A 26,219-nucleotide genomic window follows, 5' to 3' on the forward strand; every position below is an offset into this window, starting at 1 on the left:
CCAGCTGTGCATCCAGCCTTTTAGAACATTGTTTCTGAGACAAGCGTTCCCATGGCGAGTCACAGAGCCCTCATTCCACTATGTTATTTCCCACGTCAGTAACATTGCTGTCCTACTGATAACACCAGCTGAATCTTAAGTTAACATCTATACCATCACTGTGTTTTAAAAGTTCACATTTGAGTCATATAATCAACTGTTTATTGCATCCAGAGGGAAAGGATTTGCATGAGGGGCATAGCCTCTGCATTCAGACCAGAATAGGAGGAAGTTTATTGGGTACACTACTGGGGCGGTGGGCACAATCAGCTACTGGAGCAGCCATAAGGAAAAAGGACCTGATCATGGCAGGGTGGTGATTTAGTAATTTTACAGAATGTATTAATTCATGTTGGGTGAATGAAAACAGACTAGATCCGTGGGTGTAGGATTCGTGATGTCAGTGAAGCCCATGAGTATTCAAATTGCACTCAGGTTACTGTCCTGGGGAGATATGTGCAGTCAGCATTGACATAGTGAAGTCAGCTCAGAAATGTGAAACACAGGCCTTCATTGCCCGTAGTTGTTTGTGGCAAGTTCCAGGTCCCAGCAGCCAACGCTCCAGATAGAGACAAGGTCAAACGGTATTTGATAAATGCTTTTCCAGGAAAAGGGCCGCTCTTTTTCTAAGTCAGAATGGCTATGTGATTTTCAATTCTATTTATGTTTGTAAAAAGTCCTCCACTGGTTCCCTTTAATGCAGCACTGCTCTGAACTCTTACTTGTTTGCGTTCTGTGATGTGTCCCAGGCACAAGAATTTCTTTTCCTTGTTTACAAGTTCTGCTTAGGACAAGGTCTGCTGAAGCCCAGGCTGAGTCATGCTACGTAATAGAGAATTGCTTTGAACCTTTAGTCCTGTCTCTAAGGCCACATGATGGGAGGACAGTCCTGCATCTCTTCTAGGCTTGGCTCTGAAGGTGAAAGTTTTCCTGTATTGGCAGTACTTGACATTAGCAATGAGTAGTGACGTCATCAATTTCCCTTGGTCGATAATCACCCTGACTGGCCATTACTCTGGACCACAGACCAGGCAATGAAGAATCTGGAAAGTGTATTGCCAGGGCGTTAAGTTTGGAATCGATGTGTGGGGGTGGGAGCATCCTCATAGAAGCAAGGGTAGGGGGCGGGGGTATAGGAGAGGGGGAAAAGGAGATAACATTTGAAATGTAAATACATAAAATATCTAAGAAAATAAAATAAAGTAGAAACAAATGTAAAGAAAGAATATGGACAAAGACCTGAACTTACTGTGAACTGTTGTTGACAGTAATGCAGCTAGTTCAAATTACTCTAGTTACACGAGTTCAGTTCCCTAAAACCAAACAGATGGGCACTCTGAGGGATTGTTATTATTTGCAATATTCAAGATGGGAAATCTCTTCTTTAATCTGGAGGTATTGATTGACAAGAAAAAATTAGTCTAGGCCATAGCTTGTGGTGGGCGCTTCCATGTATAAAGGATATTGAAGTTGGTAGTCCTTTCTCTTCTTCCCCTACACTGGCTAGAAAGATCATTTTATTTTTCTGGCATTAGCATCTCCTTCTCTTTAATTCTGGCATATGGTAAAGACGAGCTGAGACACACAGCTACTGCTGTATTCTTCAAATTTCTTCCAATACAGTTTTTGTTTTACTAGTTGGACCACATTCTTCGAGCCATTCTTATATATCCACTCCATGCACACATAGACAGATCCACTGTATTAGGTCTGTTCATCTGGAAAACCTTTACTAACACAGATATGATGTTTCACCTTCCACTGAGGAAGATGTGCTTCTAACATTAGTGCTCCGTAGCTGTCGGCATCCATTCCCTGCTTTTCTCCCAGGGTTGTTTGCAGTCTCACATGTAGCAGTTGAATATTAGCTGCAATTTTCCCGACGTCAGCGTACAATCAGAGAAACAAATATCACGCTTTGTGTCCTAAAGTCTCTCTTTAATTGTTACTATCCTTGGAACCTATACATCAGTCTGCTCCAAGCTGAATACTGTACCTTGCAAGTTATCCCTCTTAATTGAGGAGGAGCAGCAACAGCAGCAAGAGCAGGAGGAAGAAACTCCTGCTGAGTGCTGGAAGGCAGAAAGATAGGTTATTGGAAGACACGCTAACGAGATACTGAAATAAAAATCTTGCAGCTCTCAGAAGGGTAAGCTCCTGGACTAGAATCCTGGGCCAGGAAACGCTATGCTGTGTGCCTTCATCGCACTCTAATCCTACGGGAGGGGTTCATGTCACTCAAGATTCACTGGCCAATCAGGGCCTCCAGGCAGGGCGTCCACTAGTGGAAGAGGAGTGTACTTCCTGGTGCCCTGTTTCCAGCAGCCGATTTATCTGAGTTGCTTAGCGGGCTTGAATGATTGGCCTGATGTGTTTTGATGTCGGCTGCCGGGTGTCTTATGGACGTGCTGGCAATCTACTAAGTCGGGACATGGTGAGTAGGTGACCGCTGCCCAAAACGAGAAGGAGCGGGCGGCTCAGCCGCCGGACTCGGTGTGGTGGGATGCAGGGGGCCAACCCTGGCTGTTCTTTTTGGTTTCTTTTGAGGCTGCGGAGGGGGAAGAATGTCCGCGGGGGCAAGACTTGGTCTTGCGAGATATTTAGGGTTGCTGTTTTACCTATTTTGAGTCTAAGGCGTTTTGCAGCTGTAGCTGACGTTCCTGAGTTCCTCAGAGGCCAGACTGTAAACTGCAATCTCTGGTGTGTAGCCCCTCACCTTAAAACAGCAGGGGGTTAAGTAGCTTTTCTTCTATCTCCAGGGAACTGGGCTGCTCTAACTTCCAGCCTGGTAGTTGAAGTCACAGGGAGAAAAGTGACACACTTTGAAAGGTGACTTTAATGTTTATTTCCAAGTTTTTCTCAAACGTTGTCTACTAAAAGGGAATCGGGTAATTGAGTAAAGGATTGATTGCTAGATCCTTTCCCTCAAGTCCAGATGCACTCACTTGATAGGCTTGGGGGAAGTTTGGAGCAGTAAACTTCTATGAGCCAGGAGAAGAGAGACACCCTCAGAGAAGAAAGACTTTTATACAGGCAAATATGGATAAACTCACCTAAGTTCTATACAAAATCATGTTTTGGGGAGGTTGGCTTGATCAATGCATATTGAATTTCCAACTGGAGGGTACCCCTTTGCAGCTGTGTCCAATCCACTTGCACAATTATTTCAGCTCAGTGGGTTGAGGAGAATGCCGTAAGTTCCAGCTGTGTGTTATGTTACATATCTAGCACCTAACATTGCACATAGGGTCCAGGTCAAAGCCATTCTCTCTGCCAGGGAATGGCCTTTACTTATTCAAAATTGGTACGGATACGTGGGGATTTTCTTATTAATAATGTTTTTCTTTTGAAAGAGTCAACGATTGATTTCACATTTTATATTTCATTTCTTATTAATTCGTTCATTTTTATTGGTTATTTGATTTATTTACATTTCAAATGTTATTCCTCTTCCTGGTTTCCCCTCTGCAAACCCCCTATGATATCCCTCTTCCTCGCCCCCACCAACTCCTGCCTCACCTCCCTAGCATTCCCCTAAGTTGGGGCAGAGTCTCCACAGGACCAAGGGCCTTCCCTGCTCCCATCGATGTCAGATAAGGCCATCCTCTGGTATGTGAACAGCTGGGGCCATGGATCCCTCCAGGTGTTCTCTTTGGTTGGTGGTTTATCCCTGGTAGCTCTAGGGGAATCTGGGTGGTGATAATGTTGTTCTTGCTATGGGGTTGCAAACCCCTTCAGCTTCTTCAGTCTTTCCCCTAAGTCCTCTCTGCTGTCCTAGTGCTCACTCAGTCCGATGGTTGGCTGTGAGCATCCACATCTGTATTGGTCAGGCTCTGGCCGAGCCCCTCAGGGAGCAGCCATAGCAGGCTCCTGTCAGCTCATGCTTCTTGGCATCAGCAATAGTGTCTGGGTTTGGTGTCTGCAGATAACATGGATCAGCATGGGGGGGGGGCAGTCTCTAGATGGCCTTTCCTTCAGTCTCTGCTCCATTCTCTGTCCCTGCATTTCCCTTAGACAGGAACAATTGTGTGTTAATATTTTTGAGATGTGTGTGTGGCCCCATCCCGCAACTGGGTCTGCATATGGTCTCTACAGGTCTTTATTTCTTCCTTGACCAGGTTATCATTGAGTAGAGCATTGTTCAATTTCCACGTATACGTGGGCGTTCTTCCCTTATTGTTATTGAAGAGCAGCTTTAGGCTGTGGTGGTCCGATAGCACGCATGGGATTATTTCTATCTTTCTGTACCTGTTGAGGCCCATTTTTGACCAATTATATGGTCAATTTTGGAGAAAGTACCATGAGGAGCTGAGAAGAAGGTATATCCTTTTGCTTTAGGATAGAATGTTCTATAAATATCTGTTAAGTCCAATTGGCTCATGACTTCTCTTAGTCTGTCTACGTCTCTATTTAATTTCTCTTTCCATGATCTGTCCATTGATGAGAGTGGGGTGTTGACATTTCTTACTATTATTGTGTGAGGTGCAATGTGTATTTTGAGCTTTAGTAAGGTTTCTTTTACGTATGTGGGTGCCCTTGTATTTGGGGCATAGATATTTAGGATTGAGAGTTCATCTTGGTGGATTTTTCCTTTGATGAATATGAAGTGTCCTTCCTTATCTTTTTTGATGACTTTTAGTTGAAAATTGATTTTATTTGATATTAGAACGGCTACTCCAGCTTGCTTCTTCCAACCATTTGCTTGGAAAGTTGTTTTCTAGCCTTTCACTCTGAGGTAGTGTCTGTCTTTGTCTCTGAGGTGTATTTCCTGTAGGCAGCAGAATGCAGGGTCCTCATTGCGTATCCAGTTTGTTAATCTATGTCTTTTTATTGGGGAGTTGAGGCCATTGATGTTGAGAGATAATAAGGAATAGTGATTATTGCTTCCTGTCATATTCATATTTGGATGTGAGGTTATGTTTGTGTGCTTTTCTTCTCTTTGTTTTGTTGCCAGGATGATTAGTTTCTTGCTTCTTCTAGGGTATAGCTTGCCTCCTTATGTTGGGCTTTACCCTTTATTATCCTTTGTAGTGCTGGATTTGTAGAAAGATATTGTGTAAATTTGGTTTTGTCATGGAATATCTTGGTTTCTCCATCTATGTTAATTGAGAGTTTTGCAGGATACAGTAACCTGGGCTGGCATTTGTGTTCTCTTAGGGTCTGTATGACATCTGTCCAGGATCTTCTGGCCTTCATAGTTTCTGGCGAAAAGTCTGGTGTGATTCTGATAGGTCTGCCTTTATATGTTACTTGACCTTTTTCCCTTACTGCTTTTAATATTCTTTCTTTATTTTGTGCATTTGGTGTTTTGACAATTATGTGACGGGAGGTGTTTCTTTTCTGGTCCAATCTATTTGGAGTTCTGTAGGCTTCTTGTATGCTATGGATATCTCTTTTTTTAGGTTAGGGAAGTTTTCTTCTATGATTTTGTTGAAGATATTTACTGGTCCTTTGAGCTGGGATTCTTCACTCTCTTCTATACCTATTATCCTTAGGTTTGATCTTCTCATTGAGTCCTGGATTTCCTGTATGTTTTGGACCAGTAGCTTTTTCTGCTTTACATTATCTTTGACAGTTGAGTCAATGATTTCTATGGAATCTTCTGCTCCCGAGATTCTCTCTTCCATCTCTTGTATTCTGTTGGTGAAGCTTGTATCTACAGCTCCTTGTCTTTTCTTTTGATTTTCTATGTCCAGGGTTGTTTCCATGTGTTCTTTTCTTGATTGCTTCTATTTCCATTTTTAATTCCTTCAACTGTTTGATTGTGTTTTCCTGGAATTCTTTCAGGGATTTTTGCGATTCCTCTCTGTAGGCTTCTCCTTGTTCTCTAAGGGAGTTCTTTATGTCTTTCTTGGAGTCCTCCAGCATCATGATCAAATATGATTTTGAAACTAGATCTTGCTTTTCTGGTGTGTTTGGATATTCCGTGTTTGCTTTGGTGGGAGAATTGGGCTCCGATGATGCCATGTAGTCTTGGTTTCTGTTGCTTGGGTTCCTGCGCTTGCCTCTCGCCATCACATTATCTCTAGTGTTACTTTGTTCTGCTATTTCTGACCGTGCCTAGACTGTCCTATAAGCCTGTGTGTCAGGAGTGCTGTAGACCTGTTTTCCTGTTTTCTTTCAGCCAGTTATGGGGACAGAGTGTTCTGCTTTCGGGCGTGTAGTTTTTCCTCTCTACAGGTCTTCAGCTGTTCCTGTGGGCCTGTGTCTTGAGTTCACCAGGCAGGTTTCTTGCAGGGGAAAAGTTGGTCCTACCTGCGGTTCCAAGGCTCAAGTTTGCTCGTGGGGTACTGCCTAAGTCCTCTCCGCTGTGGCAGCAACCGGGAAGATCTGCGCCGCTCTTTCCGGGAGCCTCCGTGCACCAGGGTTCCAGATGACGTTTGGTGTTTTCCTCTGGCGTCTGGATGTGCACAGAGTGCAGTCTCTTCTGGTTTCCCAGGCATGTCTGCCTCTCTGAAGGTTTAGCTCTCTCTCCCACGGGATTTGGGTGCAGAGAACTGTTTATCTGGTGTGTTTCCTTCAGGTTCCGGCGGTGTCTCAGGGGCAGGGGTCCTGCGGCTCCTGGGCCCTCCCCTACGGGAACCCAGAGGCCTTATACAGTTCCCTCTTGGGCCATGGATGTGGGCAGGGGTGGGCAGTGTTGGTGGTCTCCTCCGCTCTGCAGCCTCAGGAGTGCCCACCTGATCATGCGGTGAGGTCTCTCTCCCACGGGGTTTGGGAGCAGAGAGCTGCTGCAGGCCGGGATCCGCGGGTGTGGGACTTCCGGTAAACACAGGAAGTGCCCGGTCCTAGAAGAATTTTGCCTCTGTGTGTCCTGAGTTCACCAGGCAGGTTTTTTTGCAGGGGAAAAGTTGGTCCTACCTGCGGTTCCAAGGCTCAAGTTTGCTCGTGGGGTACTGCCTAAGTCCTCTCCGCGGCGGCAGCAACCGGGAAGATCTGCGCCGTTCTTTCCGGGAGCCTCCGTGCACCAGGGTTCCAGATGGCCTTTGGTGTTTTCCTCTGGCGTCTGGATGTGCACAGAGTGCAGTCTCTTCTGGTTTCCCAGGTGTGTCCGCCTCTCTGAAGGTTTAGCTCTCCCTCCCACGGGATTTGGGTGCAGAGAACTGTTTATCCAGTCTGTTTCCTTCAGGTTCCGCTGGTGTCGTGTTTTCTATTTCTTTATTGTCCTATTCATTACTCTGTGTTGTATAGGGTGGCACATACCCTGGGATCAGCTTCCCCATCATTAATTGTTGTAATGTTTTTATATATACATTTTTTAAAAGAATTATTTATTTTATGTCTATGCGTACACAGTAGCTGTCTTCAGATAAACCAGTAGAGGGCATCAGATCCCAACACAGATGGTAGTGAGCCACCCTGTGGTTGCTGGGAATTGAATTCAGTCTACCTGGTAAACCAGTCAGTGCTCTTAACCACCGAACCATCTTACCAGTGCCAATTGTTCGATTTTTTAATTATTAGTTTTTTTTTAATCTGAGTCGCTGTCTCCATCCTGTCTGAGATTCAACCTGTGAGCTCTTTGGTCTTCGTGTTGCCATGTGCCTCCATTGCTGTCACGGACTGTTGCAGTTTGTTGAAGTTTCCTCTCCAACCCGATCGGCCAGTACAAAGAAAACACAACTCAATTAATATGAAAACAATCTAGCGTCTAGATTGGGCAGATCCAACCTACACTGTCCTATTCCTAGCTCCCAAATCCCTCATCCCTTGCACCTTTTATTTGCCAGGTCTCCAGCTTCTCCCAAGACAACTCTCTCCTGGCTTCTCTCCTTTCCCTCTCCCGACTCCTCCCCCTCATGACTCCTCCCCCTCTTGACTCCTCCCCTCTCCTGACTCCTCCCCTCTCGCTCCCGACTCCTCCCTCTGCCCAAATCTTGAGCTCTTGCCTTTATTTTACAAATTCAGAGAGAACTCCAAGGCAAACCACAACATTTTCCCCTTTTTGTCCAGTTAAAAAACCTTTTCCCTATACATATGTGAACTAAGTATTATTACCATTCTGCAATTTATAAAACCAACAATACAGTCATCACCCAGTCCATCAATTTTGTTCATTAACCATGTCATCTATACTAAAAACTATACCTGACTATATCCTGGTTCTAGATCCCATGCCACCTGAAAACCACCCTAACAGATTTATCATCTTTCTCAATACTAAACCGCTTGGGTTGTCTATGAGACTACCAGTCTCCAACCACATCAGAAATCCAAGAATGATTAATATTACCTGAAAATATGGGAAGCACAAAACATGGCTTCCAAGCTTAGCCAATTTATAGAGACTGCTGATCACCTGGACAGTCCTCCTATTCCTTAATATGTCAGAGCATCAGTCTTCAGCCTTCTGGCCCAGGATCATCTGACAGACCTTTGTAATGCAGATTTTGAAGGGCTGATCACCCTGCCTTGGCAGAGATTATCAGTCGCCTATTCTGCATAATTTGTCCTTTTCTGGACAGTGTTTTGTCTATAGATGAATTGAAGCAATTTGCCCAGTGGCTGTGTCACCACGATTTGAGCAACTCCATTGATGCTCAATTTCTTCTTCGAGTCTAAGGGGTCCTGTCAGGGGCAGACAGGTCTCTAGTCAAATGATCTAGACGAAAAAATGTCCATAAACGGGTTATTCTGTGGACTTCTGACGCCCTTGAAGATTTCCTGTCTACATAGGCGTTTCTGAACTGTTAAGCATAGACTACCGTTGGCCCTCTCTAATCAAAGTATTTCCAAAAACCCATCTAAACTGACTCAGAACCATGACTTTGCTATCTGGTCTTTAGCTGGTACTAGTCAATCAACTAAAAACAATGTATAATAGCAGTTATAGGACTGGGTCTAAGATTTGTATTCTTAGATGCATAGTGGAGGCACAATGCTTATGTTAAAGTAGCAATATTAATCTCAATTATAAATCAATAAGAAAGTATACCAATGAAAACCTCGCATTTGTGTAAAATGCATTCTATACCAATGAAAAGATTGCAGCTTCAACTTTGTATCAATTACAAACATTTCTATCAATGTAAGATATAGCTGTAAAATTTTGTTTTAGAGTAAGTTTGCTAATCTATCCCTGTTTGTCTATTTCTCTAACTTCTATGAATTACTATATCACCCCCCCCTTTTTTTAAAAGTAAGGATAGAAAAGAGGAAAGGAAAGGTAGCAACCCCTGAGTTTAAATTCTCTAGTTCCCCCTGCCCAAAGCTACATTTGTATAGTATCCCTTAAAAGAAAACATATCCACAACTCTTAGAATAACCAGAACCATCCACCCCAACAGAAGGAACTGGGACGATGATCTTCCTCGTCTGTTTCCAGCTGAATTGGGGTGAAGAATTCCCTTCTGGGGCCCAAGGGGAATTAGGAAGAGTTGGCTTTGTCGAAGTAGAGCTAGCTGGGATTTGCCTGCCAGTCACTCTGCTGAGAAAGTTCATCGCTTAGCTGACATCTTGACTATGACAGTCTGAAGGGCTGGATAAGTAAGCTGGCCATTCTGGGAAAGTTCTGAAAGCAAGCCTTTAAATGAAGCAGCTTCAGTGTCATTGAGGGGAATCAAGCACGAAGGTCCCGGAATCTCAGCATCCCAGAGTGTGGGTCATTTCAGGGCTGTCTTTCTCTTCTTTCATCCTGCAGCACACAAAACTGTACAAGCATCATATAGTTCTGTAAGCGCATCCACATGGAGTAAGCAGGGTGCACAGCTTAGAAAATAAAGATCAACAAAGAAAGGTGACTGCCTTTCTCCAGGTTAGTTTGATCATATAATCAAACCGTAACATAATTTTGTCATACATGCCATTTTACAGGATGCATGTAATAACAAGTTATGAGAAATTCGTACTCAAAATGTTACTGGCTGTTTATAGACACTTTAGCCAGTTCATACACGGAGACCTAGACATCCTCATATATACATCACCTATTTGTTGATTGTCTTAGTCTCCCTTTTCTTCTGTGTTGCCAAGGACTTCAGGAGGTCTCCCCTTGTCATGTCTGATCTTTATCAGCTAGGAAGGAACCCACAGCTTTTCTTCTCCTGTAGAAACATAGGCATAACCCCTTCCCCAGCGTAACACATTTCCCATTTTCCATTCTGACGTCAGAATATCCTTAATATAAGCAGGCTGGTTTAGTTCAGTAGTCTTTTCCACAATCCAGTGTCTTTCAGCAGCTGTGCTGTTTTGTTTATCAGCATTAAAAAATTTAAGGTTAATAAAGCACTATGTAGCCTATCTCTGGGAGTTTTTGTTGCCCCTTTTTGCCTGTTAAGCATCTCCTTTAGACTTCGATTAGATCTCTCCACAATCGCTTGTCCTATAGGATTGTGTAGTATACTTGTAACATGTTTTATATTATAATATTCAAAGAAGTGCTTAATCTAGTTTGATTTATATGATGGACCATTGTCCGTTTTAATTTGTATGGGTATTCCCATTATAGCCATAACTTCTAACAAATGTGTAATTACAGAATCGGCCTTTTCTGACGCTAAGGCAGTTGCCCATTGAAATCCTGAATATGTATCTATAGTATGGTGTATTTATTTCAGCTTACCAAACTCTGTAAAATGGAGAACATCCATTTGCCAAATTTCATTTCTTTGGGTGCCCTTAGGGTTAGTTCCTGTAGGCAATGGAGTTTGACTATATAACGAGCAAGTAGGACATTGCCTCACAATCTCCTTGGCTTGTTGCCAAGTGATAGAGAATTCTTTCTTTAAGCCTTTGCTATTAACATGGTGTTTTTTATGGAATTCTGAAGCCTCTAGTGCACTTCCTATCAGTAGCTGGTCAATTTCATTATTACCTTGTGCCAGAGGGCCTGGCAGACCTGTATGGGATCTTATGTGTGTTATATATAGTGGGTAACTCCTATTTCTGATCTTTTGTTGTAGCTGAATAAATAGTGATGTCAATTCAGAATAGTCCTGAATAAGTTCAGCAGTCTCTATGTGTAAAACAACCCTTTCTGCATATTGAGAGTCAGTTACTATATTAAGAGGCTCTTGAAAATCTGACAACACCATGAGTATTGCATACAATTCAGATTTTTGAACTGATTTATAGGGACTCTCAGTCACCTTGCTTACATTTTCTGATTTATATCCTGCCTTTCCTGACTTACTGGCATCAGTGTAAAATGTAGGGGCTCCAGATATTGGAGTTCCCTTTATTATACGAGGGAGGATCCAGTTAGTTCGTTTTATGAACTGAAGTCGCTTGCTTTTAGGGTATCTGTTGTTAATCTCTCCTAAGAAGTTACTGCATGCTCTTTGCCAATGTTCATTTTGTACCCACAAAGAGGCAATTTCTGCATTAGTAAAAGGTACCACAATTTCAGCCGGATCCATTCCAGCTAATTGTCGAAGTCTCAATTTTCCTTTAAGTATCAATTCAGAGACCTTCTCAATGTAGGTTTTCAGTTTCTTACTCTGTTTATGTGCTAAAAATATCCATTCTAAGATATAATCTTCCCTCTGCATGAGGATTCCTGTAGGGGAATGAGTAGAGGGTAAGATGACTAATATGCAGGCCATCTTTGGATCAATACGATCTAGATGTGTGTCCTGCAATTTCCTTTCTACCAAAGCTAGCTCTTTCTCAGCCTCAGCTGATAGTTTCCTTGGGCTGTTTAAATCTTTATCGCCTTGTAACGTTTGAAATAAATTGCTCAACTCTTGAGTGGTCAAGCCAATCACAGGCCTCAACCAGTTAATATCTCCCAGTAGTTTCTGAAAATCATTAAGTGTCCTTAATTGATTTCTTTTGATTTGCACCTTTTGTGGCCTAATCCTTTGTAGACTCACTTTATACCCTAGATAATTAATAGAATCCCCTCTTTGTATTTTCTCAGGGGCGATTCGTAATCCCCAGCAAGGTAAGGTTTTTTTCCCTTCATCAAACATTCTTTCCAGGATATTTATATCTGAATCAGACAATAAAATGTCATCCATGTAATGATAAATAATAGATTGGGGAAATTGTTTGCGAATCATCTCCAATGGCTGCTGTACAAAATATTGACACGAGGTAGGGCTATTCAACATTCCTTGTGGCAGGACTTTCCATTGATATCTTTTTATGGGGCGACCTCTATTGAGGGTAGGCACTGAAAAGGCAAACCTTTCCTTATCGCCTTCATGTAGAGGAATAGTGAAAAAACAATCTTTTAAGTCAATCACTGTAATAGGCCACCCCTTAGGCAACAAAGAAGGCAGTGGGATCCCAGGCTGCAGGGAACCCATCGGCCGAATAATCTTATTAATTGCTCTGAGCTCTGTCAACACCCTCCATTTGGCAGACCTTTTTTTAATGACACATACTGGAGAATTCTAAGGGCTGGTGGACTCCTCTATGTGCTGAGCCTCCAGCTGCTCCTGGACTCATCAATCATCTAAAATTGATTACCTTACTGTTCATTCGTAATATTAAATATTGTCAAAGAAGGGAAGTTATCAACTTCCTTTTATTCTGTCCCTTTCTGGACTGTGATGTTACCACTTTCAAAGTTCCTGGAGTAGACATTGAAATTAAGCTGTGATGAAAAGAGTACAGAATCTTTGATGTAAAGGATTTTCCAATGCCTGGGAAATAGTGAATCACACTGAGTAGAGTTTATCTCAGGGAGAGACTGCCTCCCTCAGGTACGTAGCAGGGTAACCAAGCATCTTAGAGATTAGGATTCTAGGATACACATGGTTTTTCACCCGGATTGTCAGAAAATATGGCTTCAGAAGGTAACACAGGAGACAGCCATGATTAACCAACAGCCACTAGGCCCAACGCCAGATCAAAGAGCAGCCCTTTAACAAGCAGCTTCATGGACCATTGCAGGGTCACAACCACCACTAAGGCCTGGTGTGCCATAAAGGACCGCTTTTCTTCTTGAGATAAGCATAGATCCGCCAGGTGGGCAGGACATCAGGTGACACCATTTGAAAAGGAAAAACACTGTTGTGGTGTGGACTGGCCTGATTGAGCAAGGCTTTCCATGAGGACTTCATGGATAGAGAATTACATAGCTCCTTCTCAAACTCAGCCACATCTTAGAGCCTGTAAGGGCCTGGAGCCTAGGACCTGGGGCCTTTCCTTAAGGCCTTGAGGTATGTATTAAAAAAGCAGAGCTTCTTCTCTAAAATCAGGCATATGCTTTTGAGATCTGTTAATGGTCTGGGGCCAGGTCCTTTGGAGACGGGTTGTCTCTGATGCTGAGATTCCAAAAATTGCTACCACATGGGGCTGAAGACATGAGTTCCAAAGTAGTGGAGGCATGGTCTTTAATGTTAATGAGATGGCCCTGTAGTCAGTGAGCAACATTGTGAAAGACCCCCAAAGAGGACCTTTCCATCAGGAGGAGTCCCAAGCGCCCAATGACCGAGCCGAGTCCACTCGGATGCAATCAGCAAGAGGGTTTATTGGAAAACACAGGTACCTGCGGGCACACAGTCTCTTCGGAGGACTTGCGCGCCCAGCAGCTCCAGCATGGGGCTTTTATAGGGATTGGGGAAGCAGAAGCGGGCGTACAGAAGCAGATGCATAGTTACAGGGATTGGTGGATTCAAACGAGGCACATAGACATGTTCACATATGATTGGCTATTTCACATGATGAGGTAATAAGGCATAGCTACACACATTGGCAGGTTTGGGGCGTCCTGGATGTTGGGGGCTGGGGGCTTATCTCTTCCTGCCAGGTGGCCTGTGAGTCAGATCCGGTACTCCTGGTCTGTTCTGCATTCCTTTCCTTATCTTTATGGCTTGCCAGTCCTGCCTAGACAGTGTTTTCTGTGCTCCTTTATCTTTATGGCCTGCTAGTCCTGGCTGTAGGGCTTAGCCCTTTTGGGGTTTATTCTTTTAATTTTGTATCTGTGGCCTTTTGGGGTTTATTCTTTTAATTTTGTATCTCCAAACCTAGAATTCGTATAATTCTCCTTTCATTCCCTTCTCCTTCTACTAAATAATTCTAATCTTAGAATTTTGATATCAAGTCTTGTATTTGGCCTCCCCAGTTGTCCTAACTGACTGGTACTGTTGTCTCAGTCACACAGGGTCCAAAAACTAAAACCAAGAAAATTATTAATAATGGCCCAGCTGTAGCAGAGAGTAGGGTAGTCATCCAGGGAGACTGAGTGAACCAAGACTCAAACCAACCTTGTTAAGCGTCTCTATCTTTTTGTAGGAGTCAAGCCTATTAACTAGTTTCTTTAACATACATGGACCTATAATCAGGAGCAGAAGCAAAACTAAGAAGGGTCCCATAGGGGAAGATATCAGAGTAGTTATCCAAGGAGATCTACTAACCCAGCTCTCGAACCATTCCTGATGTGCTTCTCTGTCTTTCTGTCTTTTATCTAACCTTTCTCTAAATTTATTCATGGAGTCTTTAATCACTCCTGAATGGCAGTTCTGAATTCTCTATAAGCCTTGCATTGCAACAGCAGATGTCCTTGTGCTGCCCTTGCAGCACCTAGATAGCCTTAGCCCTAAGTAATTCTCAACTCCTTCTTTTTGTGTCTTACTAAGTCTTTAGCATCAGGATTCCAATCTGGACACTATCTGAATCTATACACCAAGGTCATGACTGTCTTTCAGAACTTCTAAACTCATACAGGTTGTGATCCCTGAGGCACAGTCCCAAGAAGTGTTAGGAGTACTAACATATGCAATGTTACATCATTTGCAATAGAAATCAAGCCTATTTCCACACCTATCCCGATGGAACGAGGGCAAACATGAAATTCTTGTTTCTAAAGCACACTCCTCAAGTGAGCATTATAGCAACCTCCCAGTCAGTTTCTGATGTATCCACTTATCTGATGTGTAAGTCTAGGGAGCTTTTTGAAGATCTGAGTGTCCCTCTAGGTCTCAGCTCTCAGCCCCAACAGCTAGTATGTGGCTGGTGAGGGCTGAGAATTGACGGCTGTCAGGGTGGTCAGTAGCACCAGGTACAGTCCTTTCCAGCGATGCTCGAGTGTCTGGGCTCAGTGTAGCTGCTTCCGACCTGGAACTGATGAGATGTCTCAGGGGTCTCCGGGGCATAGGCTGCTGTCAGCTGTGAGCAGATTTCTTTCTGTATCACCTGTAGGTCTTTTAGCCTGGCACACAAATCATTATTACTATGGCACTATGACATGTTGGTTCAGTAACATCATCTAATACAGTCAGGGGGGCTGAGGGCCCATAAAAGATCTCAAAGGGGGTAAGGCTGAATCTGGAAGGGGTATTTCTTGCTCTGAAGAGAGCAAGAAGGAAGGAGTGCCACCCAGTCTGTGCCAGTCTCCATGGTCAATTTGGTCAGGGTCTCTTTTAGAGTTCTATTTATTTACTCTACCTGTTCTGAACTTTGAGGTCTGTAAATACAATGTAATTTCCAATCGACCTCTAAATACTTGGCCACACCCTGGCTTACCTTGGCAACGAAAGTAGGGCCGTTGTCTGACCAGATTACCTTGGGCATTCCAGACCTGGGGAAGATTTCTTCCAGTATCTTCTTGATGATTGCAGAGGCTGTCTCTCGTTTGGTGAGGAAAGCTTCTATCTATTCCTGAAAAAGTATCTACAAGCACTAGGAGATACTTGTGATTATATTTTTCTGGTTTTATCTCAATGAAGTTCACTTCGACTTTTCACTAAACTCTCTAGGTCTCTTTGCCCTGTTTGCTTGCTAAGCATTCACTTATTGTCATACCTTATACTTTCTACTGCCTCTCTGGCTAAAATCTTAAAGTCTATTACATACACTTAACTACTTGGACAAACTTTTTATCTCCTAAATGAGTCCATTTCTGTATTTGGTAAAGTGAGTCTTTTTTTGTTCTCTGGGGAGTATAGCTTTCCCCTCAAGTGCGTCATTGTCTTTTTTTTTTTTTTCGTTTAAGCAATTTGGGCCTTTTCTTCTGTTTTACATTCTAAGTGAGGCCATCCCTTAGTCCGATCCTAGTTCTCAGTGGCTGTCTCTTGCAGGCCTTCAACCAGGATAGGCTCCTGCATAGCCATTTCCCAAGCCACTTTATCTGCTTTGTTACTGCCCAATGCCACTGAATCTCTTCCCTCCTGATATCCTGAGCAATGAATAGTACTCACAGTTGTTGGCTTCACCAGGGTATCCAAGAGATGGCAAAGGCATCTGCGGCACTGATGTACTGGGGGGTTGAGGTTCAGCCATCCCAGATGACATTGTGTTGTCCACCATGGCAGCACCCACTTGTCTCTGACCTTCATTCATGAAGAGAACTGTTCCCGTCTGTGGACAAGGTAGCCTCGGCTTTCAGCAGGGGTCAATCAGCCAGTCGCAGAGGTCTTTCCTCCACCCATGGGCTTCTGCCAGTGCTTGACACTCGTGTTGCAGTGACTCCAGATCCGGATTGGGCAGCAAGGTGACCAGATTGTCCCCAACCGGTAGAGAATCTAGTCCATGGCAGCTGACCAGTGGTCCCATCTTTTGGGACACTATTCAAAGGCAAGACATCAGCCACTCTATCACAGTTTAAGTCCTGGATTGGGTGATAATTGTTAGTGCCCAGCTGGCAGGAGTGATATGTTCCAAGTAGAACAGCGCTAAGCCATTCATCTCCCAGCATCAGGTACTTACTGGTGCACTGAGACAGGTCTTAAGCTCCGCATACAGTCTGTAGATATGCATACACATGGCCTCACCCAGCCATTTCAGCCCACGCAAGCCATTTTGGGGAGCAATTTTCTCATGAGCAAGGGATGGGGGCAGTCAGGGATGACTATGAACTAGTGGGTTACCCGGCCCACACCAAGGTCCACTGTTCTTCGGGCAGTCCATAAGTATTGTTTGTTGCCAGTAGGCCCCTGTACCCAAGGTCTTTGGATACTGGCCCACTGGAGCATAGGAGCACAGAGCATTGGGTCCCTGTATCCATAAAACAACTGGGTAGGCTTCCCTCCTATCTCTGCACATAGCCAGCACTCCAGGACCGAAAGGCTCTCCAGTGTCCCCTCTTGTTCTTTCTGGGGCAGTCCCTGACCCAGTGTCTTTTGTTTTCTTTGCATTAGGCACACTGATCTTTAGCCAGGAATTCTCTTCTGTTGCCAGGTACTGTCTTCCTAGGTTCCCTAACTACTGTGGCCAGTATATGTTCCTCTCTTGTCTTTTATCTCTCTTTAGCTCTCTAGCTTCCTCTTCTTTTTGTCTCTTTTCTTCCCTAGCTTTCTGCTCTTTTTACCTTCTTTTCTCTTTCTCTTTGTTTAACGTTACTTTCTCTGTAACTTATACTAACTCTCAGCAACTTAGCTTAACCCTTCAAATTTCTGTATCTTTCTCTTCATACCCTTTCCTTATCTTAGCCAGATTGGTGGGGCATTTTCCAGCCCCTAGGAGACCCACCCTTGGAGCCTGGAGGCAGACCTGGAGCACTCCCTACCTTCAGGCGTATTGAAGTCAACAGTCAGGAGCCTTCCATCCATGTCTGGAACATTCTTTCTGGCCTCTAGCAGGATTCTGTCTTTCCTTGGTGGTAAAGAAGTTCTGTAACAGTTACTAACAAGCATCTCACGTGGGATGGTGAGAAAACAAGAGGAGAGAGGTCCACTGAAGAGGACAAATAGCATTTAGTCACACAGCTAAACCAGGAGGCCTTTTTTTGGACAAAAAGGCCAGTGTAAATATAAGCACAAGCTTTGCTCGCCTAGCTGTTACCGGCTGTCTCTCTGGGCTTAGATTTTCCCTTAAGGAGTACCTACCTCCCTTCAGTGTCAGCTTGGTGGCTTTGTCTCTCAAGAGAACTAGCCTCCAAATGACACTAGGCTTTTAGTAACAACTAATAACAAAAGGATGGAGAGATGGTTAGAACCTGGTTGCTAGATGCCAGGTGGCTGAAAAAAGAATCGTAACCAGTTCACCTGGGGCTATCAGGACCTCAGTAGCAGCCCTTTACCAAACCGTCTCACTGGGTTTAAAAGCCCATGGAAAAGAAAACATTAATCCTGACTGGCAAAACAAAGTTCTTCACAGTTGTAGATTCTTTAGAACTATTTTAGGGGCTCTTTTTGTCCCCCAACCTGGGGCATTTTAACCATAGGGGCAGGAACTGGCTGCTGTGGGGATAGGACCAAAGGCACTCTCCATGTTAATGATGATCAGCGAGAAAAGTAATTTAATGTTGGAGACTGACTCCTCCCTTGGAATAAGGACAGCATATAAGGCAGGCTTCCTTAAAGAACTTCTCTTAATGAGCGCTCTCCTTCTGTGAGCAAATGTCAGAAATTCCTTTGTTTTCCTTATAGTCCTCTCCCACCTCGCTCTCAGCCTTTTTAGATAGTTCTTCCCGTAGCATTTCTAACACCGCCTGTCCCTTTTTTTATAGCCTGTTGACAGCATTTCTGATCTTTTAGGCAGCTACTCACTAAGTGCCATACCGGCTGAAACTCCGCCTTTAAGATTCCTTACTCCCAAGGAAAATTTAAATCTTTCCCAGTTCATCACAGCTGGCTGCGAGCACAAGCACAGATAAAACACTATGTTTTTGTTTTGTTTTTCTTTCCTTTTTTTTAGAGCTGGGGACCGAACCCAGGGCTTTGTGCTTGCTAGGCAAGAGCTCTACCACTGAGCTAAATCCCCAACCCCCAAAACACTATGTTTTAAAAATTAACTTTGGCTATCAACCAACACACTGCCACTAGAGCGGGGTCCACAAAATTAAGTTTCTTACTCACTAAGCGTTAAGGGGACCAAGTAAAACTCTTCGACGAACAAAGCAAACAGTTTCATGATTTCAAACACAGTCATCGGTCCAAGATTTTAAACACAGTCGTCAGTCCAAATTCAAACACGAAACAAAAGTCAAAAAGACACTAACAGACACCAACACGTCCAGAAAACCACAGTCAGGTCACAAAGAAGACAAACAATTCCAACAGTCAAACAAGTAACAAACAGACGCGCCGCGCGGCTTTGGTACCAAACTGAAACCAAGAATTCAGACGGAGTCAGTGAGGGTCTTGGATCCTCTACTCCAATAAAATTCAGACGGAGTCATCAAGGGTGCGGATCCCTCTGAAAACGGACGGAGGTGCCACGGATCCGGATCTCCCTCTCCTCCAACCACCCTTGGAACGTCTTCCAGGGCTGCGGGGGAGAAGTCCGAGCTCGTCAGCTCCTTCTCTGGCCCGCCCAGATAGTCCCCAGATCTGAGCCTATTGATCGATCGTTCACAGGTCAAGACACAACAGACAAGACAAACGCCGGCCGGCTTACCTCCCGGTGGGTGGTCGGTGATCTCTGGGCAGAGGGTCTCCAAACCCCGGGCGAGCCCCCATAATGAAAGACCCCCAAAGAGGACCTTTCCCTCAGGAGGAGTCCCAAGCGCCCAATGACCGAGCCGAGTCCACTCGGATGCAATCAGCAAGAGGGTTTATTGGAAAACACAGGTACCTGCGGGCACACAGTCTCTTCGGAGGACTTGCGCGCCCAGCAGCTCCAGCATGGGGCTTTTATAGGGATTGGGGAAGCAGAAGCGGGCGTACAGAAGCAGATGCATAGTTACAGGGATTGGTGGATTCAAACGAGGCACATAGACATGTTCACATATGATTGGCTATTTCACATGATGAGGTAATAAGGCATAGCTACACACATTGGCAGGTTTGGGGCGTCCTGGATGTCGGGGGCTGGGGGCTTATCTCTTCCTGCCAGGTGGCCTGTGAGTCAGATCCGGTACTCCTGGTCTGTTCTGCATTCCTTTCCTTATCTTTATGGCTTGCCAGTCCTGCCTAGACAGTGTTTCCTGTGCTCCTTTATCTTTATGGCCTGCTAGTCCTGGCTGTAGGGCTTAGCCCTCGGTCTGTGACCTTTTGGGGTTTATTCTTTTAATTTTGTATCTGTGGCCTTTTGGGGTTTATTCTTTTAATTTTGTATCTCCAAACCTAGAATTCGTATAATTCTCCTTTCAATTGTTTGATCAGATCCCTCCTGAATTTGTCCATTGTATGGTTGAATCTGCTGACTTCATGGAAGTCTCCCATTTCTTTCCATTTTCCTTGTAGGTAGTATAAATGCTGCTGTTCTTAAGAAGCTTCCTTAGCAGAAGCCTTAGCTCCTTGCTACCCCACCCCAGCTTTCATACTTTCTATCTCCTACTTTTTCTATCTTTTGCATCCTCTGAAGCCTTCCACTTAGGATTCTGTCCTTGAAGAATGGCCAGCTCTTTAAGATTATTGGTGTAGTTCAGAAATGATTGGTTAGGGTTGGGGATTTAGCTCAGTGGTAGAGCGCTTGCCTAGCAAGCACAATGCCCTGGGTTCAGTCCCCAGCCCAAAAAAAAAAAAAAAGAAAAGAGAAAAAAAAAAAAGAAATGATTGGTGAAATATATTTGCTGTGTAAATCTCCTAACTGCCAAGTGGCTAAAACAAGTAGTCACCACTCTATCCTTAAATTGTTCCCAATCAACCTTAGGGTGTCTGTGAATTGATGTCTTTATGCAGGTGAGGGCTAAATGAGTCCATTCGTGCATTCTGAAAGTGAGTCTTTTGTTTATTCTCTGGGGAGTATAGCTTTACCCTTGAGTGTGCCACTGCCCTTCATCTTCTAAGCAATTTGGGCCCTTTCTTCTGCTGAATATTCTAAATGAGCCCATCCTTTAGTCTAATCCCTTCCCAGCAGGTGTGTCTTGCTGGCCCAAAACTGGGATGGTCCTTTGCATAACCATTTCTGGAGCCACCTGATTTGCCTGGTTATTGTCCAGTGCCACTGAGTCTCTTCCCATCTGATGTCTTGGGTAATGAATGCTCATAGTTGTTTCCTTCATCATGACATCCAAGAGACCCAAGATTTTGGCTTTGAAAGACCCCCGGAGCAGGGAGACCCTCACTCAAGTCTCGGGATGATGCATCCCTCCAAGAAGTCACGTGAGACCGTCCTTGCTGTAATAAACATGAGGTTTATTGATAGGAACCAGTGCACTGGTGTCGAGACTCATATCCCATGCAGGGGCAGTGGGGTTCGACCCCGACATGCTGGGAGAAAGGGTATATAAAGGGAGAAACCACAACCCAAGGGGGCAGGGGTAGTGTCATTGGAAAATCACAAGCTTCCTGTCAAGATTGCTTAACTTTTTGTTCCCTTTAGTTGCTAGGAGAAGCTTCCTGCTTCTCAAGGTTGTTTGTTTTTTTAAGATTTTAATCTAACTTAATGGTCAGCTAGTTCCTGGAAGAAGCTTCCTCTTATCTTTACTAGGTTGGGATCACCTATCTAAGGGCCTTATCTTAAACCCTTTTGTCTGGATCCCTGGAGAGCAGGCTCAAGAAATGGGATCCTTTACTTACTTACAGGTAGAGGGCAGGGTCTGGAATTTGAGGTATTTAGGGCTTCTTAGGGGTGAGATTCCATTTTCAAACTTCTGACTTTTTGGCTGTATTTTTTATTCTTTCAGCTTCTTTTTCTACCTTGGTATATAGCCCAGCGGACGGGAGCTGTGGCAAAGGCATCTGTGCTGATGTGCTGAGGGATAGAATGCTAAAGAATGGAAAGTTCCTGCCTATGTGAAGGCAGATTGCTTGGGTGGGATCTTGTGGTCTTTTCTGGATGTCTTGAGGCAAAGTCAGAAGTTGAAAAGAACCCAGATGTCTTCAACAGAGGAATGGATACAGAAAATGTGGTACATTTACACAATTGAGTATAACTCAGTTATTAAAACAATGACTTCGTGAAATACTTAGGCAAATGGATGGAACTAGAAAATATCATCCTGAGTGAGGTAACCCAACCACAAAGGAACACACATGGTATGCACAACTGATAAGTGGATATTAGCCCAAAAGCTCAGAATACCCAGAATACAATTCACTGACTATCTGAAGCTCAAGAAGGAGGAAGACCAAAGTGTGGATACTTCAGTCTTTCTTAGAAGGGGGAACAAAATACACACAGGAGGAAATAAGGACACAAAGTGTGGAGCAGAGACTGAAGGAAAGGCCATCCAGAGACTGACCCACCTGGGGATCCATCCCATATACAGTCACCAGACTCAGACACTATTGCAGATGCCATGAAGTGCTTGCTGACAGGAGCCTGATATAGCTTTCTCCTGAGAGGCTCGGCCATAGCTTGACAAATATAGAGTTGGAGGCTCACAGCCCACTACTGGACTGGGTCCGGGGTCCGCAATGGAGGAGTTAAAGAAAGATTTGGAGGAGCTGAAGGGGTTTGCATCCCCACAGGAAGAACAACAATATCAATGGAGCAGACCCCCCCCAGAGCTCCCAGGGACTAAACAACCAACAAAAGAGTACACATGGAGTGACCCTTTGCTTCAGCTACATATGTAGCAGAGAATGGCCTTGTTGGACTTTAGTGGGAGGAGTGGCACTTGGGCCTGCGAAGGCTTGATGATTCAGTGTAGGGTAATACCAGGAAGGCAGGTGAGAGTGGGTGGGTTTTTCAGAGCACCCTCAGAGAAGCAGGGGAGGAGCTATGTGATAGGGGGTTTCTGAAGGGGAAAACAGGAAAGGTGATAACATATGAAGTGTAAATAAAGATAATATCCAGTAAAAGAAGAGAAAAGAAAAAAGAAAAGAAAAGGAACCTTCTACAGAAGATTCCTTGAGACACAGAGCACTCAGGATGAGGATACATGCACTTCAGGTCAAATGACTGCAGTCAGTTCCTTAAACTGAAACAGGTGAGCACTCTGAGGGATTTTTCTTATTGGAATATTTACTATGGGAACCCATCCCCCTTTTTTTTGTGGAGCTCATGAGTTGATAAGAAAAATTTTTATCTAGGCCATATCTTCTGGTGGAAGCTTACATATGTAAGGATGATGAAGATGGGAACTCTTTTTCTTTTTCTTCCTGCCATACTCTGGCAAGAGAGATCACTATTTTTCTAGCATTAGAGGTTCCGTGTTAGGAATTCTGGAATATGCTGAAGACCAGCTGAGTCATAAAGACACTGAAAGACCCCAGCTTAGCAGCAGTAACGCCATTTTGCAAGGCTGTACTTAAGATGACTGGTTCAGGGAAAGGTTAGAACACTGAGTACACAGGGGCTGCCAAGCAAGATATGTTTGGTTGAAGGCCTGGCAACAGGACGACTGCGGTTGAGAACCTGACAATGAGAAAAGCCCTGGGAGAGGTCCCACACCCTGGTGGGGGGCCGAGTCAGCCTTTATGTTTCAGGAAGGTAGCTAGGAAACTTGCCCCTGGGCTGAACCCTTGGGGGGGCCGAGTCAGCCCTTATGTTTCAGGAAGGTAGCTAGGAAACTTGCCCCGGGGCTGAACCCTTGGCCACATTAGAATCCACCAATTATATCCCTGTAACCATGCATCTGCTTCTGTATGCTTGCTTCTGCTCCCCAAAATCCTATAAAAAGCCCATCCTTGGTTCCGTGGGGCGCGCCAGTCCCCCGAATGACTGAAGCGCCTGCAGGTGCCTGTGCCTGTGTATCCCGACAATAAACCAAATCCTCTTGCTGATTGCATCCTGTGGTGTCTCGGTCTGGTCTTTAGAGTTGGAGGGTCTCCATCCCGAGGGAAAGTTCTCCCTGAGAGCTTTTCAACACGACTGTATTCTTCAACTTACCATTGTTGCAGTCATTGTCTTACTCGTGGACAACATTCCATGAGACATTTTTCTATATCCACTTCATCCATACATAGAGAGAGCCATGCTTTGAGTTCTGTTCATCTGGAAAACCTCTGCTAATGCAGATATGGGTTTTCACCTCCCACTGAGGAAGGTGTGCTGGCTACCAATAGTGCTCCACTGTGATTGGCATCCACTTCCTGCTTTTCTCCCAGGGTTGTCTAGAGTCTCATATTGAAATGGCAAGATAAACGCCATTTCTGGAGAATCATTTTGAAGGGAAAGATAAACCCCATTTATCTCCACTGAGGCAACTCTTTTGTATCCATTTGTAAGACCAGGCCTAATTTAAAAAACAGCCATAAAGCACCAGCTTAAGAAGTAGAGCCTAATTAATATAGCGAAAGTCCTGAGACACCAGCTCTAGGAACAGACCATAAAACCTAGAACAAGGGGCTGGAGAGGTGGCTCAGCGGTTAAGAGCACTGACTGCTCTTCCAGAGGTCCTGAGTTCAAATGCCAGCAACCACATGGTGGCTCACAACCATCTGTAATGAGATCTGATGCCCTCTTCTGGTGTGTCTGAAGACAGCTACAATGTACTCATATATAATAAATAAATAAAATATTAAAAAAAACATTTAAAAAAAAAACCTAGAACAAATTCATAAAACCATACCCCCAGAGACCAGCCAGGGGATAACCACAAAAGATGGGAAATATTCTTTCTCAGGATAGGCCATCTGCACTGGGCAGCCCTATTTCATTATATGGTTAGAAGTTCATGAGGAAGGCATGCAGACCACTGACAACCTGTGGCTCCAGAGCGTCATTTGTCTGGGTTTGCTTTTTTTTTTTCTGTTTTTTTTCTTAACTTTTTTTTTTAATAAAATTTTTTATTTTATTATTATTTTTTTTTTATTAACTTGAGTATTTCTTATATACATTTCAAGTGTTATTCCCTTTCCCGGTTTCCAGGCAAACATGCCCCTCCCCCCTCCCCTGGGGTTGCTATTTCAAATCATGATTGACCCCTGAATGGTGATTGTTTCTGCACAATAACCCTCTTTGTTTTTGTATACTATCAGAGTCTGGGGTCTTCAACAATTTTTAGACCCTTACATCGTATAGCAGATGAATATTAGCTACAATTTTCCTTATGCAAATGTGAAACTACAGAAACAAACATCATATTTTGTGTCCTAAAAGCTCTCTTTAATTATTAATATCCTTGGAACCATTCTGCCAAGGGGTCATGTAGTGAAAATTGGACTTTAGAAGCTATCCATCTTGATTCAAGGGGGTTTAGCATGAGTGGAGGAGGAGGGGCAGAAAGAGGGTGGTAGAAAAGAAGAGGAAGGGGAGAAAGAATAAGAAGAGGAACAAAAATGACAAGTAGTAGGAGAATAAGAAGATGAGGAAGAGGAGGAGAAGAAATACACCAGGAAGAGGAGGAGCAGCACTAGGAAGAGGAAGATGAGGACAAGGAGTAGAAGAAGGAGGGGGAATAAATTCCTGCTTAGTGGTGGAAGACAGAAAGGTCGGCTATTGGAGGACAGACAAATGGGATACTAAAACACAAATCTTGCAGATCTAAAAAGGGTCATCTCCTAGAGTACACTGATGGGCCAGAAAACTTGCTACTGTATGCCTTCAGCGCACTCTAATCCTAATGGAGGTGCTCATGTCACTCAAGATTCACTGGCCAGTCACGGCGTTTATAACGACCCTCCAATCAGGAGAAAAGGAGTGTTGTTCCGGGTTCTTTTGTTCCTGCTGCAAGTTCCACTCTACTACAGAGCAGGCTTGAATGGTTGGTGGGACATGCTTTGAACTCTGCTGGTAAGTGCCTTACTGGACTGCCAACGCTGAACTACCAAGTCCAATCATCGTGAGCATGTGACCACTGCCCCTAACCTGAATTAGCAGTGGACTGAGAAGGGGGAGGCAGGGAGGTGGTCCTCCCATGCATGGGCTTGGTGGGAACTAGCAGCCATCTTGTAGATTCCTTGTGGTCCTAGCCATTAGGTGTTCTCATGTGTTCCCTTTGGGAGCTGCATCTGTGCAAAGCCTTTGGAGCAAGGGATTTCTGTCAGGAACATGGGCAGGATGCCAAATGCGGAGACCTAGCTTCTCAGTGTCCTCCAGAACTTGTCCCTTGCCATTTAAAATCAATTTGGAGTGAATTTTGTGGGTGTTCTAAAACACACCTCAAAGGCTGGGTAGCACTGGAATTTAATCTGTTAAGGGAACAGGAGAATCTATGATGTAGGATCTTCCAGTGCTTAGGAAATAGAGGCACTGTGGATTGCTCTGGTGCTGTTTGTAGTTTGATGTTAATTCCACTTCCCTCAGAGGGGCTGCCTTGGATGAGGAGTATTCACATATTCAGGTGTCTTTCCTTGGAAACTTCTCCCCATTTTAACATGTAGAATATAGGCTAGAGCAGGTTATTGGGCTGGGGAGGGGAAGGTGGAAGTGAAAAGGTTTAGGGAGAAGGACAGAAGTGAGATAAGGTGGAGGAAGGAAAATGGAAGTGAAGCAGGTGGCCTACAGCATGTGTATTGGTCCCCAGAACAATGGCCTTGCTTTTTTGATTTAAGTTTCTAAATTCTTAAGATAAATGG

At 44.2% G+C, this 26,219-nt stretch overlaps 1 protein-coding gene across 5 annotated transcripts in view; it reads left to right on the forward strand.

Annotated features, from left to right (window-relative positions):
* LOC134478814 (zinc finger protein 431-like) overlaps positions 1 to 26,219 on the forward strand; it is a 59,547-nt gene that overhangs the window by 11,004 nt on the left and 22,324 nt on the right. For 2 of the 5 annotated variants that reach the window (XM_087591779.1, XM_087591780.1), the window contains exon 1: positions 2,344 to 2,473. The exons of 2 other annotated variants lie outside the window; for them this stretch is intronic. In XM_087591779.1, the coding sequence (XP_087447905.1) occupies positions 2,396 to 2,473 (78 nt within the window). In that variant the 5' untranslated portion in view covers positions 2,344 to 2,395. Of the gene's footprint in view, positions 1 to 2,343; positions 2,474 to 6,882; positions 7,085 to 26,219 lie in introns of those variants that run through there. One more of the 5 variants, XM_087591781.1, reaches the window with a different exon arrangement.

The sequence above is a fragment of the Rattus norvegicus genome, chromosome 17, assembly GCF_021556685.1.
Source record: "Rattus norvegicus strain SHRSP/BbbUtx chromosome 17, alternate assembly SHRSP_T2T, whole genome shotgun sequence".
Taxonomy (NCBI): domain Eukaryota; kingdom Metazoa; phylum Chordata; class Mammalia; order Rodentia; family Muridae; genus Rattus; species Rattus norvegicus.